General features: G+C 47.7%; 1 protein-coding gene across 3 annotated transcripts in view; it reads right to left on the bottom strand.

Annotated features, from left to right (window-relative positions):
• Positions 1 to 3,580: 3,580 nt before the first annotated feature.
• DMAP1 (DNA methyltransferase 1 associated protein 1) overlaps positions 3,581 to 20,235 on the bottom strand; it is a 31,023-nt gene continuing 14,368 nt past the window's right edge. For 2 of the 3 annotated variants that reach the window (XM_042873990.1, XM_042873991.1), the window contains 5 exons: positions 19,195 to 19,380; positions 15,865 to 15,936; positions 6,415 to 6,487; positions 4,567 to 4,850; positions 3,581 to 4,336 (listed from right to left, as the gene is read on the bottom strand). In XM_042873990.1, coding sequence (XP_042729924.1) covers positions 4,229 to 4,336; positions 4,567 to 4,850; positions 6,415 to 6,487; positions 15,865 to 15,936; positions 19,195 to 19,380 — 723 coding nt within the window. In that variant the 3' untranslated portion in view covers positions 3,581 to 4,228. Of the gene's footprint in view, positions 4,851 to 6,414; positions 6,488 to 15,864; positions 15,937 to 19,194; positions 19,381 to 20,235 lie in introns of all 3 variants that reach the window. The other variant, XM_042873992.1, reaches the window with a different exon arrangement.

The raw sequence follows: 20,235 nt of genomic DNA, 5'->3' as shown, positions 1-20,235 counted from the left end.
CCCTTTATGGGTGCCATGTGCAAAAGCGGGCTTTGGGGCTGCGGATGGGAGCGCTGCCCCATCACAATCTCCAGCACAACCACCACGAGGTGTCCGTCCCTTTCTCCCACCACCTCGGATGCTTGAGGGCCTGGACAAGCTGTCCACGTGCTGTGTGCCCCCCTGCACGGATCAGCCCCAAGGATGCCACCATCCCATCCCAGCTGAGCTGCGTCCCAGCAATGCCCAGAGCAGGGTGATGCCGTCACCAAGCTACCACCAGCATCTGTCACCTCCCCTGCCCTGCAGCCTCGGCATGCATCAACTTCAGCCCCGGGCATCAATCAGGGCCATTGTGAGCCACACTGCACTGAGCCACCAGCTGTGCAGCACCGTGATGCAGAGTCACACTGCTGGCAGGGCACCTGGCAGCCCTGGGGACAGCACTGCAGCCTGGTCCCTGCTGGGACCTGCCAAGCAGCTGGAAGGAAGCAGGCAGCTCCAGGAGGGAAGGGGCAGCCCCAACCCAAGCAAAGGTCACGGGGGCTTTAATGGCTCCCTCTGTGCAGCCCCCAATCAGCTTTATTGAGCTATTTTCGATGGAGTCGTCTAATTAGTTTTCTATGAAAACTAAGAACTTGGCCTTTGCCCTTTACTCCTGCAGGCGAGAATGTGACTCAGAGGACGTTGTCACGGCGGATCGATGGCCAGTTACACTTGAAAGGCAGCACAGAGGGGTCGAGAGGGTGGGCAGCCTGCTCTGCACAGGGGGAGCACACGGCTGGGGCCACCTGCACCTGCAGTGCCTGAGCCCCGGCCACCACTACTGGTGATAGTAGAGATGCTGCAGCACACCCAGGATGCTGTAAAACATGGGGTGACCAAGGCAGCTGGCTTCACAGCCAGCATCACTTAGAGCAGGGAGAGTTTTAGGGCTGAATCCAGGTACACAAGGCAAGATGGAGCCATCTGCACCACACCGGGATGGGATCCCCGCTGAACCACCCCCTCTGTACTGCAGGCAGAGGCCGGCCCTGCCACCAAGCACCCCGGGACGGGCCAGGCAGCCCTGCTCTCCTCCTGCAGGTCCCCGTGCTCTGAGCAGCACGAGGTGGGAGGCCCTGCGGCCCCACTGCATGCCAGGCAGACGGCAAACAGAGGGTGGAATTTGCACGGCTACAAGTTAAATACAGCACACACACAGGGTTGGTCAGAGCCCCTGGCACGGCTGCCTTCACGGGATCCACTTAACGGGGAAATAAAAGGGCCTGAGAACCCATGCAGCAGTGTGAACAGATGCCCTATAAAAATCAAATACGTGGTAATCAAGGGGACCAAAAGGTACATTTAAAAACAAAAACCCACCCTGGAAACAAAGGAGCCGGGCTTTGTGGCTTTCCTGGGAGGGCTGCGGAATTAATGGGGAAGAGCACATGTGTTTGATAATCTTTATATGGCAAAAGACCCATCTTTCAAATATGTCACAAATTCATATTAATCACCTTCCTATTGCCTTCTGCGGCGCAGCTATTCCAGTCGCCTTGGGCAAAATTGGGAACTGTCTGGTTAAAAAAAATGTTTTACATTATAATTTACAAGAGCCTACAAGTCTAGTTTCTTTTAATGGAAAGAGCGATTAAACAACAACAAAAAAAAGAGTGGAATATATATACACCCTGGTATATATACACTATATATATATATATTAAAATATATATATATATATATATAAAAGACAGATATTGTAACTCCATCTGGAAAGAGAGAATGTTTGATCTTAACAATGTAACTTCTAGCTTTCAAACAGGCTCAGAAAACAAGAAGTCAGCAGGAGTTCAGATAAAGGAAGCTTAAAAGTCAAATAATTCTGACTCTGAACCCGAGACTTCTTAGACTCAAGGTCTTTTCCTTTACCCATTAATGGGCTGACTTGTGAGCTCGGGAACAAAGTGCTGCAATGTGAGGATTTCTGAGAGTCACTCATTACAGATCACTGAGTGGAGTCTGAGTTGCGGAAATCAAAGGATCCAATCTGGAGTAACTGGCTGAACTTCTGCTTGGAACTAATTTGTTCCGAGTTCGGCTCACCTTTCACCTCCCGAAGGCCCCGAGCGCAGTCCCTACCGGGGTCAGCACCAGGGGGATCCCGGCTCGGCTTTCATGGTCAGCGCCGGCACCGCGGCCCCTGGGAGGGGGGATGGCAGCCGCGGCAGGGACGAGGCGGCCATGGGCAGGCAGCACGGCGCAGGGCTTCCCGCCGGCCCCGGGGACGCCGCTCCTAAAGGGACACAGCGCCGACAGCAGTGCCGCGAGGAGGGACGGGGCAGCCGCTAACAGCCTGGATCTCGGGAGGCTGCTGCGCCCTCACCCAGCCCTGCCAACACCTGCAAAGGAATTGAGGCTTGTGGGGCACCATACGGGAGATGGGGCTCGCCGTCCTGTTCCTTGCTTTGCCACTCGCTCCCTCCAACATCTGGAGCGAGATACTTCTCCCTGGGGAACCAAAGCTGGCTTCAGGGGAGCAGCTGGCTCGGAACTGAACTAATCCATGCTTAATCCAACACACGGAGTGCCGCGGAGGGGCAGCACAAAGGGATTCTCTAACTCGGAGCAATCTGTAAGCAGGGAGATCACTCGACTCTCCCCGAGGCAGTTCAGTGGCAAAGCACAGGCTGGAGCTCAGAGCCAGCTTGGCACAGCCGGCTTAAACCCCTGCAGCAGCCCTGGCAAAGGGCAGGGCATCACCAACAAACACCCGGGGCCAGGGCTGCAGCAGGGAGGCAGCATCGTGCTGCTGAGCAGGCAGGCTGGGAATGCCACGACAAACACCTGCTCAACAAACAGCTGTCTGCTTGCACTGCTGGCATTGCTAGCTCAGCACTGCAGCGGGACACACCTGCTCACATCCTGCCAGCTCACAGCAGGTTCTGGGCCATGGGCTGCTGGTCCCCCACACTGCCTGAGCACCCAGAACTGCAGGGAAGGTAGAGGGAAGCACGGTGCCTGCATCTCTCTGACACCCCAAAGATACCTGAGCCACACAGAAGGCGGCACAGCGGTCCCGTTCCCCTCCTCATCCAGATACCCCTCCAGCTGGGAGGTAATTTCTTCCCCCCTCTAAAGGTAGCATAAAATGGTCACAGTGTGAATGTGCTTGACCTTTTGTCTTGGACTAATCTAATTGTGTCGTCTTTGTGTAATCAGCCGGTAAAGGTCAGTGCTGTATTTAACATGGAGGCCCTTTAGGTACTGAATTTGCCTTGCAGTGAATTAACTTGATTATATTTCTTTCAAATATGTCAGAGACGAGGTCAGTTTAACCCTCTCTGCGCTGCCCAGGCCCACCTCTTTGTTTCCATCTCCAAGAGGTGGGGCTGAGGAAGAACGTGGTCAGGAACACGTTTGGGCTCTCCCTCCTGCAGCCACGGCCGCTGCCACCACCGCCTTCCCATCAAGGGTTGTCGAGGGAAGGCAGCGTGATGCGAAGCAGCCCCAAGCGTTCACCAACCAGGATACTGTGGACCGCATCGAAGGGTGAGATTGAATGCAGTGAAAGAAAGATGCAAAAGACTTCTTTGCGAACATGAACCTGTCTCGGTGGAACGCTTCCTTATGACTCCATGTTGTCACAACTGAACAGGACATTACTCAAGTCCAGATTAATGCGTCACCTCTGCTGTTGACAGATAAGGTGTTCTGAATATCCTGCAATAATACATTATACATTTTAGAAAATAAAGGTCTGTGACGCTACCGGGGGCAGTATATCTGAGGCGTCAGGGATGCCACTGCGTGGAGACGGGCAGCTGTTTATCAGACAGTTCAGCTCAGCTGTTCCAGGGGAGCGCACAGAGGGGAAAGCAGCCTTGCCTGACCTCTAAGCACACCACTGCCTCAGGGCTGAGGGTGAGGGGCTGGGCAACTTGCCCTCGTAGAGTTAGGGAGGAGAGGGCTGCTGATGTACAACCTGCAGATGGACACGCACAGGGTGCTGTTGCAGGGCTCGTGGCGAAGCTTCAGTGGCTTCTAGAACTCCGAGGTCTGGCTTTTCTTCCCCAGCGCTGGAAGCAGAGTATGGAAACACTGCTCAGCTCTTCAAATACCTCTCTCCTTCCCAAGCCTTCTGCCCCAGGCAGGATACCACTCGACTCCAGGGACTTCGGCAGGTCATGGCTCATCATATCAAGACTGCTTTTCCCGCTTGCTTCCCTCTGCTGAGCAGCCCTTACGTGGCTTGGAGGAAAATGCCTCAGGCCTGCAGCTGTACTGGCATCACTGCCGCTGCCCTGGTGCAAGCTCTCGTCAGGCAAAGCTTCACTGCTTTGGTCCACGATGGCACCCACATCAAGCCATCTGCCTGTATGCAGGATGAAGAAAGACCTGCTGACCCCACCTATAGCACCAAGAACACTGTCCAGCACAGGAGACGAGCCCAGAGAGCACTGGGACTTGGGGGAAAAGGCGTGCTGTGCTCCCTTGGACGCGCACGCCTGGAGGGAGAGCAGGGCAGCATCCCAGTGCTCGTCACGGCATCTGCGTCGGAGACCTGAGTGCTCCCTGTTCTGCCCCCACAACCTTCCTTCTCACCGAGTTGGGGGTCAGTGGTGCTCCTACTACGTCAATGATCTGGTCCTTGGCATCTCCCTTGCCCTCCTCGATGCCGAGCCCTGTCTGGCCATCTGGATGGCTGCCTTCCACGCTGAGGGGGCCGATACTACCAGCTTTGGCCAGGGCCTCATAGCGATGCCGTAACATCTGAAGCTCGTATTCACAGTTGGCAAAGGCTTGCTTCAGCTCATACAGCAGTACCAGGTCGCTCCGCAGCTCGTTGAACATCTGCACAATCTCCTCCGTGGGCATGGGGTTGAGATCTAGGGAGAAAAAGGAGCCCTGTTAAACACCCAGAGCTACAACCCTGTGTCTGAAGATCCCTACAGAGGTCCAGTTCCAATGGCAGACCTCCACCGCCCTACAGCACACATCCTGCTGCAGCCAGTCACACACATGGCTCATCATATCAAGACTGCTAGGAACAGCTATGTGTTCTGGAAAAGGATGAGGCTCTGCATATTTGCCCTGTTGCAGCATGTGGCCTGCTGTTCAGCCACAGACCGCTCCCTGCTAGCACTGTGCTCACCCACATGAAGCCCAGGTGTTTTTCTGTACTCCAAGGCACAGCATGGCTGGAGCTCCAGAAAGCCCTTGAAATGCATATACTTTGTAAAGCGGGAGTGGGAGGGCAGAAACCCCATCCTTGCCCTCATGGAAAGTGAGCTCAAAGAGGCACTCAGATCCTTCCCCAAGGCTCAGCTGGCACTCAGCCTCAATCCTACCATTCTACTAAATGCTTATATACCACAATTAATCTCCTTCCATCTATCTCTCCTTTAATGTCATTCAGAAGATATACCTATTTTTTCCCTGGACTGCTCCTAAAAGGGAAAAAAAAGAAAACAAACAAACAAACCCAGTGACTTCTTCAGTTCTAAAGCAGAAAAGTGAAATCAGCCGGGTTGAGCTGCTTTTACCAGTTGCAGGAGGCTTTCAAAACCGCACACAGTCTCTGAGGCAACATATCAAGCCAGGGACCCATTGGCCCAAAAAAAACTAACAAAAGTTCAAAGAAGTCAGGGCTGGGGGCAGGTTCAGTAAGTAAGCTTTTGTAAATCACCGATAAGGATTTTTATTTTTCATTGCCCCCGACCCAGCGGGGGGAAAAGGAGCCATCAGGAATCCAACCAAAGGGCACTGTGTGCCGGGACCTGACGGCCCTGCAGGCCCTGTCCCTGCTGCATGGAGGGCAGCAGCTGCACTGCTTCCCCTCCAGCTACGTGCGGGCACCGTCCATGGCAAGTGAACCCTTCTTTCTGCTGCTAAGACACTAGAGTTCAAGAGTGAGGGCTGTGTGTTTACTCGCCTTTCAGCAGAGATGCTCCAGATTTTCACACAGCACGCCGCCTATAAAGGGGGGATGAAAAGTCCCAGACGCATTTTGGACTTGCCACCACGAGCAGTAAATTAAGAGGAAACGAAGCTTGAAAGCGAGACAGGGCAGCCCTGAACAATGTGTGTGCCATGGTCACTAACGCACTCAGAAGTACCTCTCCCTGCAAGGCTGAGATTTGCCTTCCTAATACTGTGCTGCCTCTCTTGATAGTTAAAAAGACCCAAACAAGAGAGAAACAAAGGGTCTTTTAAAACATTTTTCTACTGGGAGGAAAAAAAAAAAGAAAAAAAAAAGCCCTGTGCATCTTGTTCTGGCTTTTACCCTCTTTCTCTTTTTTTTTTTTTTTAAACACATAAAATATTTTAAAAACCATTCACATACTGTTATTCAAGAAACTGGCTGTATTACTAGGGGAAAAAATAGCCCATCTCAAGAACAAAGGCTAGCTCTGTGTGTCTCTTTCTCTCTCGCGTGCCCCCTTTACTCACCTACTCCGAGTTCCATCAGCATCTGCTCCAGGGCTTTAATCTTCTTCTGTCCCACCGAGCTCGGCAGTTTCATCTGGAACACAAAGGTAACAGAGCCACACAGCTCAGAGATAGCCCTCACTCACAGCCGTCTAGTTCAAAAGGCAACAGAGCTTTTCTTTTTATAGTGCAGGGGGAACAAAAAAAGAAAGGGAAAGAAAGGAAAATCAAGTGGTAAGAGAAGGAGACAGGGGCTGAAAGTTTTCAGACTAGGTCCGAGGGCAGGTATTGAAAAGCCCGGTCGCGAAGGCTTTTATTTTCTCTCTCGTGTGTGTGCAAGACACGCTGTTTTACAGTTTCCATGTGTCACTGAATTAACAACAAAAGTTCTTCTTGGCTTCAAACCCTCTCCCGCAGTGCCCAGCCCATCAAAGGGCTCATTTACACAGTGGCTAATGTGCAATGCTGCCCTACTTTATTCGCTTTAGCCGGCCTGATTAGACTCATACGCTAACAGACTCACTTCTCCTTTTACCTGCTGAGCCCCAGACCTGTGGGATTCATTTACAGAGCGGGCTTTATAACAAAGGGGAGAGACAGAGAGAGCACAGTTACTTGACTGGCGGAAGTGTGAACGCACATTTACATCGGAGCTAAGGGGCTAGGTGAGAGAGGCAGCATCAGATGTGAGCTATGAAAGGGAATTGGAGCTGGCCAGGAGAGGAAGAATGCATACACTTAGCAGGGTCCTTCCTCTGCATTCATTTGGGCTCTAGCAGGAGTGCGAGCTGCTCAGACCAAGCGTTTATTAGATGACAAGCTGCACAAACGCAGCTGGCACAATATGGCAGGGACAACAGGGCTCCAAGCCCTGCGATGCATCCGCTAACAATTGAAAGAACATTCTTTCCTCGACAATGCCCAAAGACAGAGCAGGAGAAAGGCGATTCACAGTGCCAAACACCGTACTGGCCATCCAGCTATGGCTGGGTATGTTCTACTGCCCTCCACAGCCCCAGCTTTTCCACCCACCCCTGCAGCCAAGGATTAGAGGGCACCCTGTCCCATTTTTATACCCTGAGAGTCCTGGGCTCAGTGTCTGGGCCAGCCTGGAGCACCGTGAAATGATCCTGAGAGCAAGAGACTTTGGTCCAGTGAACTGTTCTGCCCCATAAGGAACCACTCAAAACTTTCAAGACAAGCAGTGCAGCTCTGCTTGTGCCATCCCTGACGTCTAAGGCACAAGCCATTAACAGAAAGCCCAGCATCACAAGACCATCAAAGAGATCCAGACACACAGCATCATTTTCAGAGCCCTGAGAGTGTCTTCACTCTTGCCCTCAACACCTACATCACGGTGTTGAGGGCAACATCTTCCTAGCTAGAGACAGGACACCCTTTGGTCAAGCACCAGTGACAAAAGCACTCTGGACTTCAAGTCAACTGCAGCAACAGAGGACAAGAAATCAGAAAAGTTCACACCTGGCTAGGCACACAGACAGCAGTCGTGGTTTGCTGTGTTGAGGAAGAGCACAAGCTTTTCCCTGAGCAGGCTTTCTCTATCTCAAGGAACTATTAGCAACACAAACCACTGCTCTGGCAAAACCTTCAAGTACTGCGTGACCTGCTCCTGTCCAATGGAGTCTGGTCAACAAACACCAAGCCAAGGCCCTTACTGGTGCTCCCAAAGACCAGAGGATGGGGCAGGCACAGACAGCACAAGTCGATTTCACTACAAATAATGGAACGCCAGAGATGCTGAAGAGCAGTGGGGCTGTTTGTTTAGTGTAAAAATGTATCAATTAAACTTCCTTTCAATTCAGGCAGGAGGATCTGTCCTGTGAAGAGGAAGGCCTCATTGGTTTCTCAAAGCAAGAGTATATTTTAATTTTACCATCATTAAGAAAATGTTATGATTTATGTGGCTGCTGTCAGACTAATATCTTTAGAATTTAGCTGGCTAAGCCAATTCATCTCTAAGACTGATGAAGGCTGATTGCTCTCTATGCAAAATGTATTAAAACTAAATGAGCAGTCTATTACTCAAATGCTGCTGATAATCTGTTAGCCAGGGTCCGTTAGCTGGGCTGCCTTGTTGCAGGAGAGAAGTCTTCATGTCCTGTATGGCTCAGACAGGCCCAAGCTTACTTCAGCAAGTCTTCTTTGTTCTGATGCCTTCGGCAGCTGACCAGAGACGTGCTGGAGTGCTCTGAGGAACGAGGTCACAGCACAGCTCCCTGGCTACTGATGAGCATGCTGGGATGGGTGCTGTCTGAAGGCCCTCTCTCTGCATTACCAAAAAGCAACATCCAGGGCAACCTCAGCACTTACCCCACAGCTCCCGGGATGCTCTTGGCACTGTTGTGAACTAAGCCCTCTTCAGAGGCTAAGGGAAATTCCTCAGAGAACTCCAGCAAGCAACCACAGCTTCCGAGGTGAATGGCATTTGCCCTTTTCTTTCCTTCCTTACACTAGACTATTACTGTTATTTATTATCTTTAAAGTCCCCGTATAATAATAATACCTGGGAAACAGATTGCTCTAGTCAGAAAACTGATTAGCTGGGATTTTTGAGGTTACTATATTTTGGATGCTCCACTCCTTTGACAGCTTCTCCCTACAGCCCTGTTCGCAGCACCAGCCCGCGCTTATAATTACACCAACGTCGCTTTTGATTTAAGGACTGCAATCCTCTGTCCTTGCTATAAACAACCCGCACTAAACACATGAACCACATGTATCAGGAGAAAAATAAATAAAGAGTCACAGAAAATTGCGTGGACCAACAGCACGGGGCCCCAGAGCCTCCCTGCACAGAGGCAAAGCCTTGCTGCTCCAGGGAAACTGCGCAGAGCTTCCAAATGATACAGGATTTTCCATGCCTTTATTTAATGCTTGAGACATCCCGCCAACAAAACCTTGCTAATGCACACTAATGACCAGGAGACCTACTGCAAATTAATTGCAAATTGGCAAAACTCATTAAACGAACAAACATGATAAGAAATAACTGAAGATACAACCTCCCCAAACGGACTCGTTCCATTTGTTTCCGCGTGCCACTCAATTTCCATGATTTATGATAATACTTTGAAGCACAGTCATAAATGTATTTATTTCGGAAGAGTAATGATGGCTGTGTAATTGCAGAGCCTGCAACACAACGCCCTGTTGTGTCCTGCAGCATCACCAGCTGGCAGGTAGCAATGAGCACGGGGGTCTGTGCTGGGAATGGGGCAGGCCTGCAGAACCTACAGGAACAGATTCAGCTAAACACCACTTGTGCTTGTATTTCTATCACCGCCTTAGATGTCCTGCTCTTGTCAATGCTCCATTTTTGGCACTCCTGAAAATCCTGTGCTGATGATCAAACTTTTTGTTTTGGTCTCTCACCAAAAGCCAAGAGTTTTAAATGATTGACCAGTGGTTATTTGGACATCTCACATGACATTTCACCCTCCCTGGTGCTGCACTCCATTTTAATTCAAGACAGGCTTTTCCTCAAAGTCATCCTTCCCCAACCCCCAACAAAACGTCCTAAAACCGTTAATGCCAAGAGCTCCACACTTCTGACCTGTGTCTCTGCAGCTATAAAACCGTGGTTTTACGCACCAGGTCCGTTGTGCAGCATTATAATACAGCTCGCTGACATTGAAAACCACCTTCTTTGTGGATTTCAGCAGCATTCCAAGAAAACTTTCTCATTAGGCACTTTCTTCATGGATGCCTTTAGAGTACTGAGTTGTTTCGTGGCTTTCCAGGAAGACAGAGTGCTGAAGTTTCAGATGAATAATGCTGTCTGAAGAATCTTTTCTGGCTGAAGATGGGGAAAGAAGGTCAACCTGTTCCCCTGCTGCATGGCTCTACTCTGCAGGAACACACAGCCTCCACTTTTGCATGGTTTTAAGACTCAAGGAAGGAAAGAACCATATTACGTATTTTAGCTTCAGAGCTCTGGAATTTAGAAGACCCCAACAGAGAAACTCAATTTCAAGTATGAATGTGCACATTTCTGGCAATTTAAAGGACTTAATTGCTCAGAACTAAAGCGGTACAATGAGAAGTGGGTGGGTAATTACAAGGGATATATGCAAAAGTTGGAAAAGTTTGAAATTACACAGATGTTCTCTGCCTCAATGAATGCACACACCTTCCTCTGTCCCAGCTTACAGCCACAGACCCCGTGTCTTACAACAGTGCCTGCTGCTCTGCCAGACTGAGATTTAGGAAAGATGATAATTAAAAAAATACATATCATAGTGCCATGCCATCCCTGTGATGCAATGTAACATTAAACACAGTGACCCCTTTGGGTAGGCGTGGGACCATCAACTCACCCCATCAGTGAGGCACAATGCTAAATAAAACAATACTTTAGGAAAACATGTCCACATTAACTTTTGTAAGTGCTTATTTCAGGCTTTGTTTTCAGACAGAAGTCAGACATACCTCACAAATTCCCAAATCAATTGTGCATAAGTACAAACCCTATACTTCAGTCCTCCTGGTAGATGAACCTGGCTTCACAAGCTGGAGGACTACACCTCCTCTTATTCTAGAAACCCCATCGCTGCACCAGAGTGCTCTCTTCCCACCTGAGAGTATAGGAAGGCTCTGGCCCAATGCTCTTGCACAGCACAGAGCTGGATGAAAACGGTGAGGGATGCATTTTTCTTCCAGCAATTTAGCATCCATTGCCCTGCAGGTTAGTTAATAACGTCAGCATTGGAAACATGTTGGATTCACCTTCACCAGTTCATTCAAGATGTTGCATCCTCCTATTGCTCTCTTAAAAAATAAACACCCCCACATTTTCATCCTATTCGAGTCTTCACAGACGTGCACTTGATTAGGAACCACAGCAGCACTCACTTAGCCCTAATTAAAGGGCACGTAATGCAACATGTCCACGGTAATGCCACAACCTGAGTTTGATCCAGCCTGCACCATTTGTTCATAACATTTACTCACAGAAACGAGGATGCCATCCTCCCCTCGTGCCTCTGGCAGGCTCCCCATGGACATTACTCTCTCCCACTCTCTTGCAGAGTGCAAAATTTACAACTTCACTACTGAAAAACTGCTAGCAGAAGCAACAAGCACAATTCTGCTAACTGATACATGGGAAGTTCAGACCTGGAAACATATACTTTCCCACCTAACAAGAACGTGCTGACCGCCACCAGACTATCCTACCGAGATGCCTCAGACTGCAATCAATACAAAACAAATAAATTATTAATTGCTGCAAGTAATTAAATTTATCAAATCCAAATAAACTGATATTTTATGGAACTGCTTCCAGAGCTAAGCCTCTGAAGGGACAGTATTGATCACAGGACAGACAGATGTTTCACATGGCCACAGCCGATGAGGTCTGGGTTTGCATTAATGACTGGCAAGGAACAGAGCCAACAGCCTCTGCTACAGAGCAAACAGGCACTGTGCTTGGCCATTTAATTGCGAGGCAGACCAAATAGGGAGGATAAACACACACACAGCCCCATCTTCCCCTCAAGTATCATTCATCTCAGTGCTGCAGTAAGCACTCAGTTCATACTCCAAGAAAAAAAAAAGATGGAGAAGAAATCACACACACATTCCCCCTACAACCACAGTAAATTCTTACTCATTAATCAGTGCTAAAAACAAAATGCTCAGCTGGCTAGTAAATATTTAAAAGCTGTTGAGTGTGAATATTTGAATCAATGGGTACTAAAGCTGCACTTGAAATTTGCCTTCTTCTACTTTTATTAATTGGTTAGAGGGGCAATTTGTCTGCAGGATGCTGGTTAGCAGAAGGGGCTGCCCTGCTGTTTGAAAGCCCTTCCTGAGAAGATGGCCAGCTCTGAATGACCAAGATGCAGTCCTTCCCGTGGGCTGAGGTCTCCACAAACTCCTTTTCACCCTCAAGTTCTGTTTTGTTACCACATGAGACATCACTCAATAGATTTTCCTACAGTTCCTTTGTTTCCGAAGCCGTGACAATAGAACAAGGACACAGATCAATACCAGAAACACACAGGAATAGGGACAAATGTCCATCCTTTTGCATCCATCACCTTCCTTCATAAAAGCACCACCCTTGCCATTCAGCAGCACTAGCTAACCAGAACTTAGAATTTGCAGACAAAGCTGAGAAAGAAATTGAGCAACTCAAGGTAAAACTCCAAAGAGAAGTGAAGTATGCCAAGGTAGGCCCTGAACAAAATGAAGCCTAAGGTTAAACCGAACATGAAGCTGAAGTTCAGCTGAACACAACATGGCACAGAAACAGTGGTGAATTCAAAACCAGCCCAGCTCTGCCCTGCAGAAGCAATGCATGGCACAGATCACAGACGTGCATTCACTGTTGGTTTGGCTGCATCCTGGTAAAGATTCAAGATTAACAGCTCCCATTTTCCCTCCCTGTAGACAGGCCCTCAGCACAGCCTTCCCCATGGCTCCCTGCCTTCCCTTCAGATTCTTCCTCTCCATTCCCCATACAAATTCCCTACTCATCTCTCATTTCCTCTGGCTCTTTGGCTATCTGCCCTCCCAGCTGAGCAGAGCTGGTATAACAGGAAGCTTTCTAGAAGTAACACTTAGAATTAATAATACATTCCTGGTGTTATTTTCATAACAGCTTTACTAACACCAAAGGCAAAGGTGTAAAATTCCTTTTCAAGGAACTCATGAAAGGCTTTACTCCCTTCCCAAACATCTGCTACCACCTCCTGTTCTCAGTGCACCAAGGCAATACGCTGACTTGAATTAAGATGAAGCTTTTCATAACGCCCAGCTTCCCACTGCCATTAGAGAAACTCACGATCTGTGCTGTCAGGAGGCAGAAGGGAAATCCCATGCAGAGCAAGGGCACGGGGGCTGTGGCCTTCTTTGCCCGTGGCCACAGCCCTATGGAGAACAATAGGAGACTGAAGCCATTGTGATAGAAGGCAGCTTGTCAAACTCACTGGAGAAGATTACACCTCAGCGTCTGCTGAAGGAGAAACTTTCAGTTATGAAGAATAATGGCTGTAAGTGACCATTAATCCTAGGGGGAAAAAAAAAAAGTCTTCAAATTCAGCCTGTGCATAAGATATTTGTAAGCTTTAACAACAGGGGGAACTTTAAAAGCCTGAGCTGCCGTCATTAAAACTACTAGGAACAAATTAAGTTGAATACAGACCGCTTCCTTCTTCAAGGACACACTTCTATATATTAATTTTAACTCAACTTATCAGACTAATTGTAAATCTTCAGGAAATAAAAGAATCTCTCTAATCAAAGAGTAAGTGCCATTAGCCTTGGGATGGTACGATACATTTCTGACACGTGACAGAAGTTGAGCCCCTGTTCTCAGTGCAAAATCCAGCTGCACCTAATCACAAAGGTGTAAAGCATGATGGCAAAGTACAAAATAGAGACGACAACAGAAGCAGTTAGATAAGGAACCCCTTAAGACTTCAGGCAAAAGAACTGCAGGATATCACAAGCCTTCAGGAATCATTTTCCAGTGTGCTCAGAGCAAAAGACCTCGCACTGAATGTTGCCAGAGTACAGCTTTCCAGCCCTGAACACCACTTCCCCTGCTAGCCCTAGCCTGCTCCCAACTCCTACCAATCCAACACTGCTGGTGTGGAGAGGGTTTGTCATGAAAATCCCACAGCTGAAGTATTTGGATTAGCATGGATTGTCTGCTTTACTTTACACCACTCAGCTCTCCAGCACCTCTCACCAGTTCACAAGGTACTGATCTTATGCAATCAGTTCTCCCCATCATCCATATGTGAAGGAAGTCAACCTATCAGGAGGGAGAATTAAATAAAGAACCCAGGCAACTGACTAAAGACTACAAATGAATTCGTTTTGCTGGCTTGGAGGGAAGATTCATGTTTCCAAGCAGCAAAGTGCTATTTTTCCATCTAAACCAGTGATTTGCAATCTGTTAAAATTTGCAAACGATTGGTACTTATAATACCAGCATCTACCTCAAAAATTGCAAGCAGAGCATACAAAGCTGCTTCAGATCATCTCAGGAGACTGGATACTGTAGGCTGAAAGTTGCTGAAGCAGACTACCATGCCTTAGCTTACCACTGCATTTTCTAAGCATTAAAGAGCAGGAAGAAGCCAGTGGCACCTATTTTCACAACGGATGGGATCTGAACTGTGCTGTTTGGCACACAAAAAGGCTGCTGGCTTTGCCAGATGGTTCCATCACTGACAGGTTATTGCTCAGTTTCCCTTTCAGGGGGAAAAAAAAAATAAGAAAGATCAACCATCACTTACTAGTTTTCAAAATCTAAATCAATCTCCATAAATTACTCTATTTATCTTAGTGCTGGAGAACACATCTGCCATGCTTCCATAAATCTCAGCGCACACACTGCAGTACGGCCCATAACTTGTTGGATTTTTTGTTGGTGCTTTTTTTTTTGGTTTGGGTTGGGTTTGTTTTTTTTTTTGGCAGAGGTTTGGCTTTATTTTGTTGTTTTTGTTTTGTTTTGTTTTTTCTTCTTCCTCAAGACTGCAGCCCCTTTTCAAACAAGTAACCTGTAGGTGGTGGCACTTCTGCACTAAGGGGTCTCCCCCCCAGCCCTGGCTTTGCACAGGCATGCCACCTTTAACATGCACATACACCAGCAAGTTAAAGCAGCATCATCCCCAACGTGTTCTTATTAGCAGCCCCAGGGTATTCCCAACAAGATCTGAAACTATTCTGACACAAAAGCAGCATCCCATAAAATATTCTTTAAAGTGATCTAGAAAGTGGGGGGGAAGGGCAAGAAACCTCATTCACCACCTTTGCTGCAATAATGCAACTAAGGATTTTTTTTATTTGGTTAGAAAAAGAAACCAAATTTGTCCTGGGCAAACAGGATTTTGCTGTCAAAACCCCTCTGAAAACATTCAGCCAGCCAGGCAGCTCTACCTGACTTTGTATCCCAAAACGTGTCGCTAAGAGACAGATCTCAAATTTTGCAGATTAAACAGCAAGGAAGTTCTTTTCTCAGAGATGTCTGAATGACAGGATGAACAAAGGTGCTTTTCCCACACGTATTTTCCAAAGCAACATACTGGGAATAAAATGGCTAAAAATTGGATGCATTTATGTACCTCTCTCTTTACAAGCCATAATCTGAAGATCCAGTCCTTAAGTGCACCTTCTCACCTACTAACACAGGTGCTCTACGTGGCCTGTGACACTTAGCTGCAAGCTGTTTGGATCAGACAGCTCCATTTGTGTCTGCCACATGTGTCCAACAGCCGAGTGGACACACCAGTCACAAACACGAGCAAGCTCAGGTGCCCCTGCAAGGCAATGTGCTGGCTTCCACAGAGCCAGCATTCCTAGTTTCTGAGTCTCCACATTTGTGGCATTCCTTTCTTATTTTAGAGGCAAGATCTTGACTTTCTTTAGCTATAAAAGGAGAACAGGCGGACTGAAAGATATTAACAGAGGTCCCACAGGACCAGAACAACGGCCTACCCTCTGGCTTCGCAGCGTGACACCTGCAGATTTGAAGTCAGGAAACTTGATGCCAGCAGTCTCAGGAACGGCCTGAAAGAGATCGAAACAGGATGTGTTGATGGAGGAAACAAAAACACAACATTTGATAGAGACACTATCTGAAGGGGAAACGCTGTTTCCTATGACAGAACCACCTGCCATGGCCACATGTCAGAGCTGAGGGGAAGAGGAAAATCCCAAACAAACTCGCAGGGAAAAATACCGGGGCTAAAGGCACCTCTGCAGAGCTCAAGCACTTTGTTAGTTTGCTTTAAAAGCACTGCTCTCCACAAAGCCTTATCCCCATCTAATGAGCATAAACCCTCACCCTAAATGGTGGTACCACCATGTGCATATTTGCACACTATTATCCCTGTCTAACCTGGCCCATTTCACTGATCAAAATTGCCCAAGACTTCCCAAATCTGCAAATTCTCTGATGTAAGAGCTGAGAAACTTCTGATCTGCACAGATAGGAACCCACTAACGAGGATGTGCAGATCATAAGGACGGCACCCCTCCAGGGAAGCCTGCTGTTCATACACATTTTTCCATTTGTCCTTTAATTACACAGTTCCCTCTTTTCCCCACTTCAAATTTTAAGCATAGTAATATGAGAAAGTAAACTTCTAACACAGCTGCCTGACAGCACAGCACACGGCTGCATTTAAGCAAAATGGAAAAAATAAATGTAATCCCATAAACATCTGTGCTGCTGAGCACAGGTGAGCATATTTTTAAGTGATTAAACCAGGCTATCAGCAGGGCCCTTTGCATAGAATAGTACAGGGCCCCCTGGATGGGTCAGTGATACTCATGATTGAATCTAACAATAGCCACAGTCACTGCAAAATGCATGCTCAATCATATTATTCCAAAAGGAACAGTTATCTCAGATCTCCCAATTTCTCTGGAGACAGCATTCGCCTTGCTGCTCCATCATTTCTGTGCAAGAGGCTCTGCAGCTTGCTCTTTGTTCATTCCACATAGGGCTGACACAAATGAGGGCCACCCCACCATCAAAAGATGCTGAAGGACAGCGACTCAATTCCTCAAGTTCCCTGCCACTGACTCCAACTGCTGTATCAGCTACCTGTATGTCTTCGTTCGGAGATAACACCCTGCAAATCACTCTGCATGGCCAGGCATTCAAATTTTTGTTATCTCTGGTCATCCCAACCATCAGAGGCCCCAGGAAGAATTTTCTAAATGTGCCCATGATGGAAAAAGTTATCTCTAACTACCCACTTTTAGGGAATCACTTTGAGATTCAGCAGGTTGCAGCCTCTCTCCCTGCATTATTAGGGAGAAAGAAGGATGCGACCAAAAACCAGTACTCTCTGATTCCTGTGGATGAAGACTGGCTTTCAGATGCCCCAAACTCTGCTCCCCAGTGTGTTGCTGAACACCCTGACACAAGCACTGAAGGTAAATCAGCACCATTGGCTTGGCTGAGACAACTCTGACTGCACTCAGAACACGAGCAATTAAATGAGTTCTTTTGCCTCGCGTGCCTGTACACGCTGTAAACGCTTCAACCTCAATTGACTCTTTGGTAAATGATTTTCCTTTGTTGAAATGATGCTGATGCAGCTCCCGATTCAAATTCTTAGTTAAAATGCAATTTTTTTCTTACCGTTTCCCAGCTATGGTTGGTAATTGACTCCTAATGGACTCTGTCATGGTTGAAATGATGCTAGTGCAACAACAGAAACTGCTTCTCTGCCCACCTCAGTGTGCCTATCCAGTACATGACTGCAGACAGGCTCCAGCCCCACGTGCAGTTAGTGCTAGATTCCCTCATCTTGGCATCCACAGCATCCTTCCAGTCCTATTCTCCACCATCACCTTTTTGTCATTACCACTAATGATGAGCTACTTTATTCAGAGGAAGACAAGTGGGTAAGCTTTAACAGATCAGCCCTCAAGGGAACTCACTGCACAATGTCCCCAGCACTGCTGTACTCATTATGTTGGCTTGGGTGCTGGGGAGAAGTTTTAAGGTAGTGGTGGCTATTAGGCACGCTTCACTGGGCAATGACTCTCTAGCATTCACTTCTTCTCTCCCCTCTCTGCACAGAACCTTCTGGGGGATGATGACAAGTGTTCCCTGATCACAGTGTGGATGGACAAGAGTTACTAGTGATTAGATGGAAATACCTGAGATGTAACAGCTCCCCCTTCCTATCAAAGGTGCTGGTTTTAGTTCAGTTCACGCTGCCCTCTTTCCAGAAAATGAGATTAAGGTAACATCAAATGTGAATCAAAATCTGTGTTCCGGGCTTCTTAGACTTTAGCTTGGCTCAGAAAGAAACGAGACACAATAGCTCCCATAATGCAGGAGTATCACAGAATGGCAGGAAGGGACCTCTGGAGGTCATTGATTAAGCAGAGACACCCAGAGCAGGTTGTTCAGGCCCATGTACAGACAGCTTTTGAAGCAGGGAGACTTCACAACATTTTGGACAACTTGTTCCAGCACTCTATCACTCACACAGTAAAGAAGTGTTTCCTGATGTTATGCAGAACCTCCTGTGTTGCAGTTTGTGCCCATTACCTCATCTTAGCACTGGGCACAACTGATAACAGCCTGGCTTTGCCCTCTGTGCACCTTCCCTACAGGTATCTATGGATATTGACAAGATCCACCATCTTTCCTCCTCTCCCAAGCCTCCTTTCTTCCCAGCTGAACAGTACCAGCTTCCTCAGCCTCTCCTCATAGCAGAGATGCTCTGCTTCATTTATCATCTTGGCGGCTCTCTGTTGGACTCTTTCCAGTGTGTCCATGTCTCTCTCCATGGACACAGCATCTCAGCAAGACTGCTCTGATCACAGCTGAGGCTCAGGAGAGAGACATGGAATCAGCTTGAGAAAACGTTCCTGAGAACCAGGAGCATGGAGGGGATGAAAAACCCAGACCAGGAAAAGAAGGCAGGTGAAAGATGATGGGTCTGTGTGACAACTCTGCACAGCAGAAGCAGAACACCCTTAGGAGAGCAGAGACAGATGTTTTTCTCTCTGCCATGAGGCATGAATGGTTGGCTGACACCATTTCATCCTGTTTCTCAGGTAGGGAAAGGAAAACATTATTTAAACCAGCACTTTTCAAATGGGAGACATAGAGCATACTAGAGTTCTCTGCAAACGGCTGACTTCCAAAATTCATCCAAAGAATATCTGCCAGAATGCAGCAGCCATCAGCCACTCTCCCCTAAAACGCTGAAAGCCTGATCCCAGTAGAATTGCTGAAGCAAACACATGTTACCCAGCCAGATCACAAAGAAGGAAGAAAAAAAGATAAACGTTTACAGGCTTCTCTGTCTCTTTCTTCTGCGGCAGCTTCTTCTTGGGAGCCTTGCGTTCAGCGCGTCTCTGTTCAGTGGTGGTGTCAGCAGCTGTGATGAGTTTCTGCAGATCTTGTGTTCTCTTCTCTCTCTCCTTCTTTCTGGTTTCAATTTTGCGGAGCTCCTGAATGAGATATTCCTCTTCTGCCACCTGCAGACCAGAGCACAGAAAGGCGATCAGAGTAGTAGAGGAGGCCTAGCAAGGCAAGGGGGCCATCTACTGATAACAACCACGCTCTGGATCAGCTGACTTTAAGTTCCTCTGCCTAAGCAGAGGGCTCGGATTTACAGAGCACATTACGCTCTGCAGAGCACAGTAAGACAGCTTACAACCTAGCAGGTACTGTGTGGCAACATTCACAGTCCACCCTTCAGCAGCAATCATGAGTGATCAGTCTCCTCTTCAGAAAGGAGAACGAGCACAGACAGAAAGGTTAAAAAAGCTCAAATATGCTATAGCTGCAAATGCAGTGCTATGAAAAGCTGACTCCCTCCAGACATGTAATTACATTACATCTAATATCAGCACACCAATACATGTGGGAAAGACAAGCAGAGTCATTACACACATAAACTTATCACTAGATTGAGCACCTAACAGAAAAGGAGTTTCCCAAACTTTGGGGAACACACAGCTCCTTAATCTCTAAATCCCAAAACCATTATGCCACTTCAACAGAGAGGAAAACTAAGCGTGCCAACTTATAGCCTTTGATCAAGACTTATACTCCAAAGGAAATAATTCTCTCCCTGTTGGGACTCAGGATCTTTGTTAGACCTGTAGATGGTATATGGTCACCGTGAGCCTATGGGAGCCAGAATGAATTCAGATATTATGAAATATCACAGAACAGTAGGGGTTGGAAGGGACCTCTGGAGACTAGTCCAACCCCCTGCTAAAGCACATTCCCAAGAGTAGATTACACAGGAAAGCACCCAGGTGGGTTTTGAGTATCTCCAGAGAAACAGAATCACAGAATCACAGAATTGTAGGGGTTGGAAGGGA

This window comes from Lagopus leucura, unplaced genomic scaffold, assembly GCF_019238085.1.
Source record: "Lagopus leucura isolate 7727_CA_CO unplaced genomic scaffold, USGS_WTPT01 Super-Scaffold_100009, whole genome shotgun sequence".
NCBI lineage: Eukaryota > Metazoa > Chordata > Aves > Galliformes > Phasianidae > Lagopus > Lagopus leucura.
The sequence above is the reverse complement of the archived record's forward strand: the minus strand, read 5'-3'. Positions and strand labels throughout refer to the sequence as shown.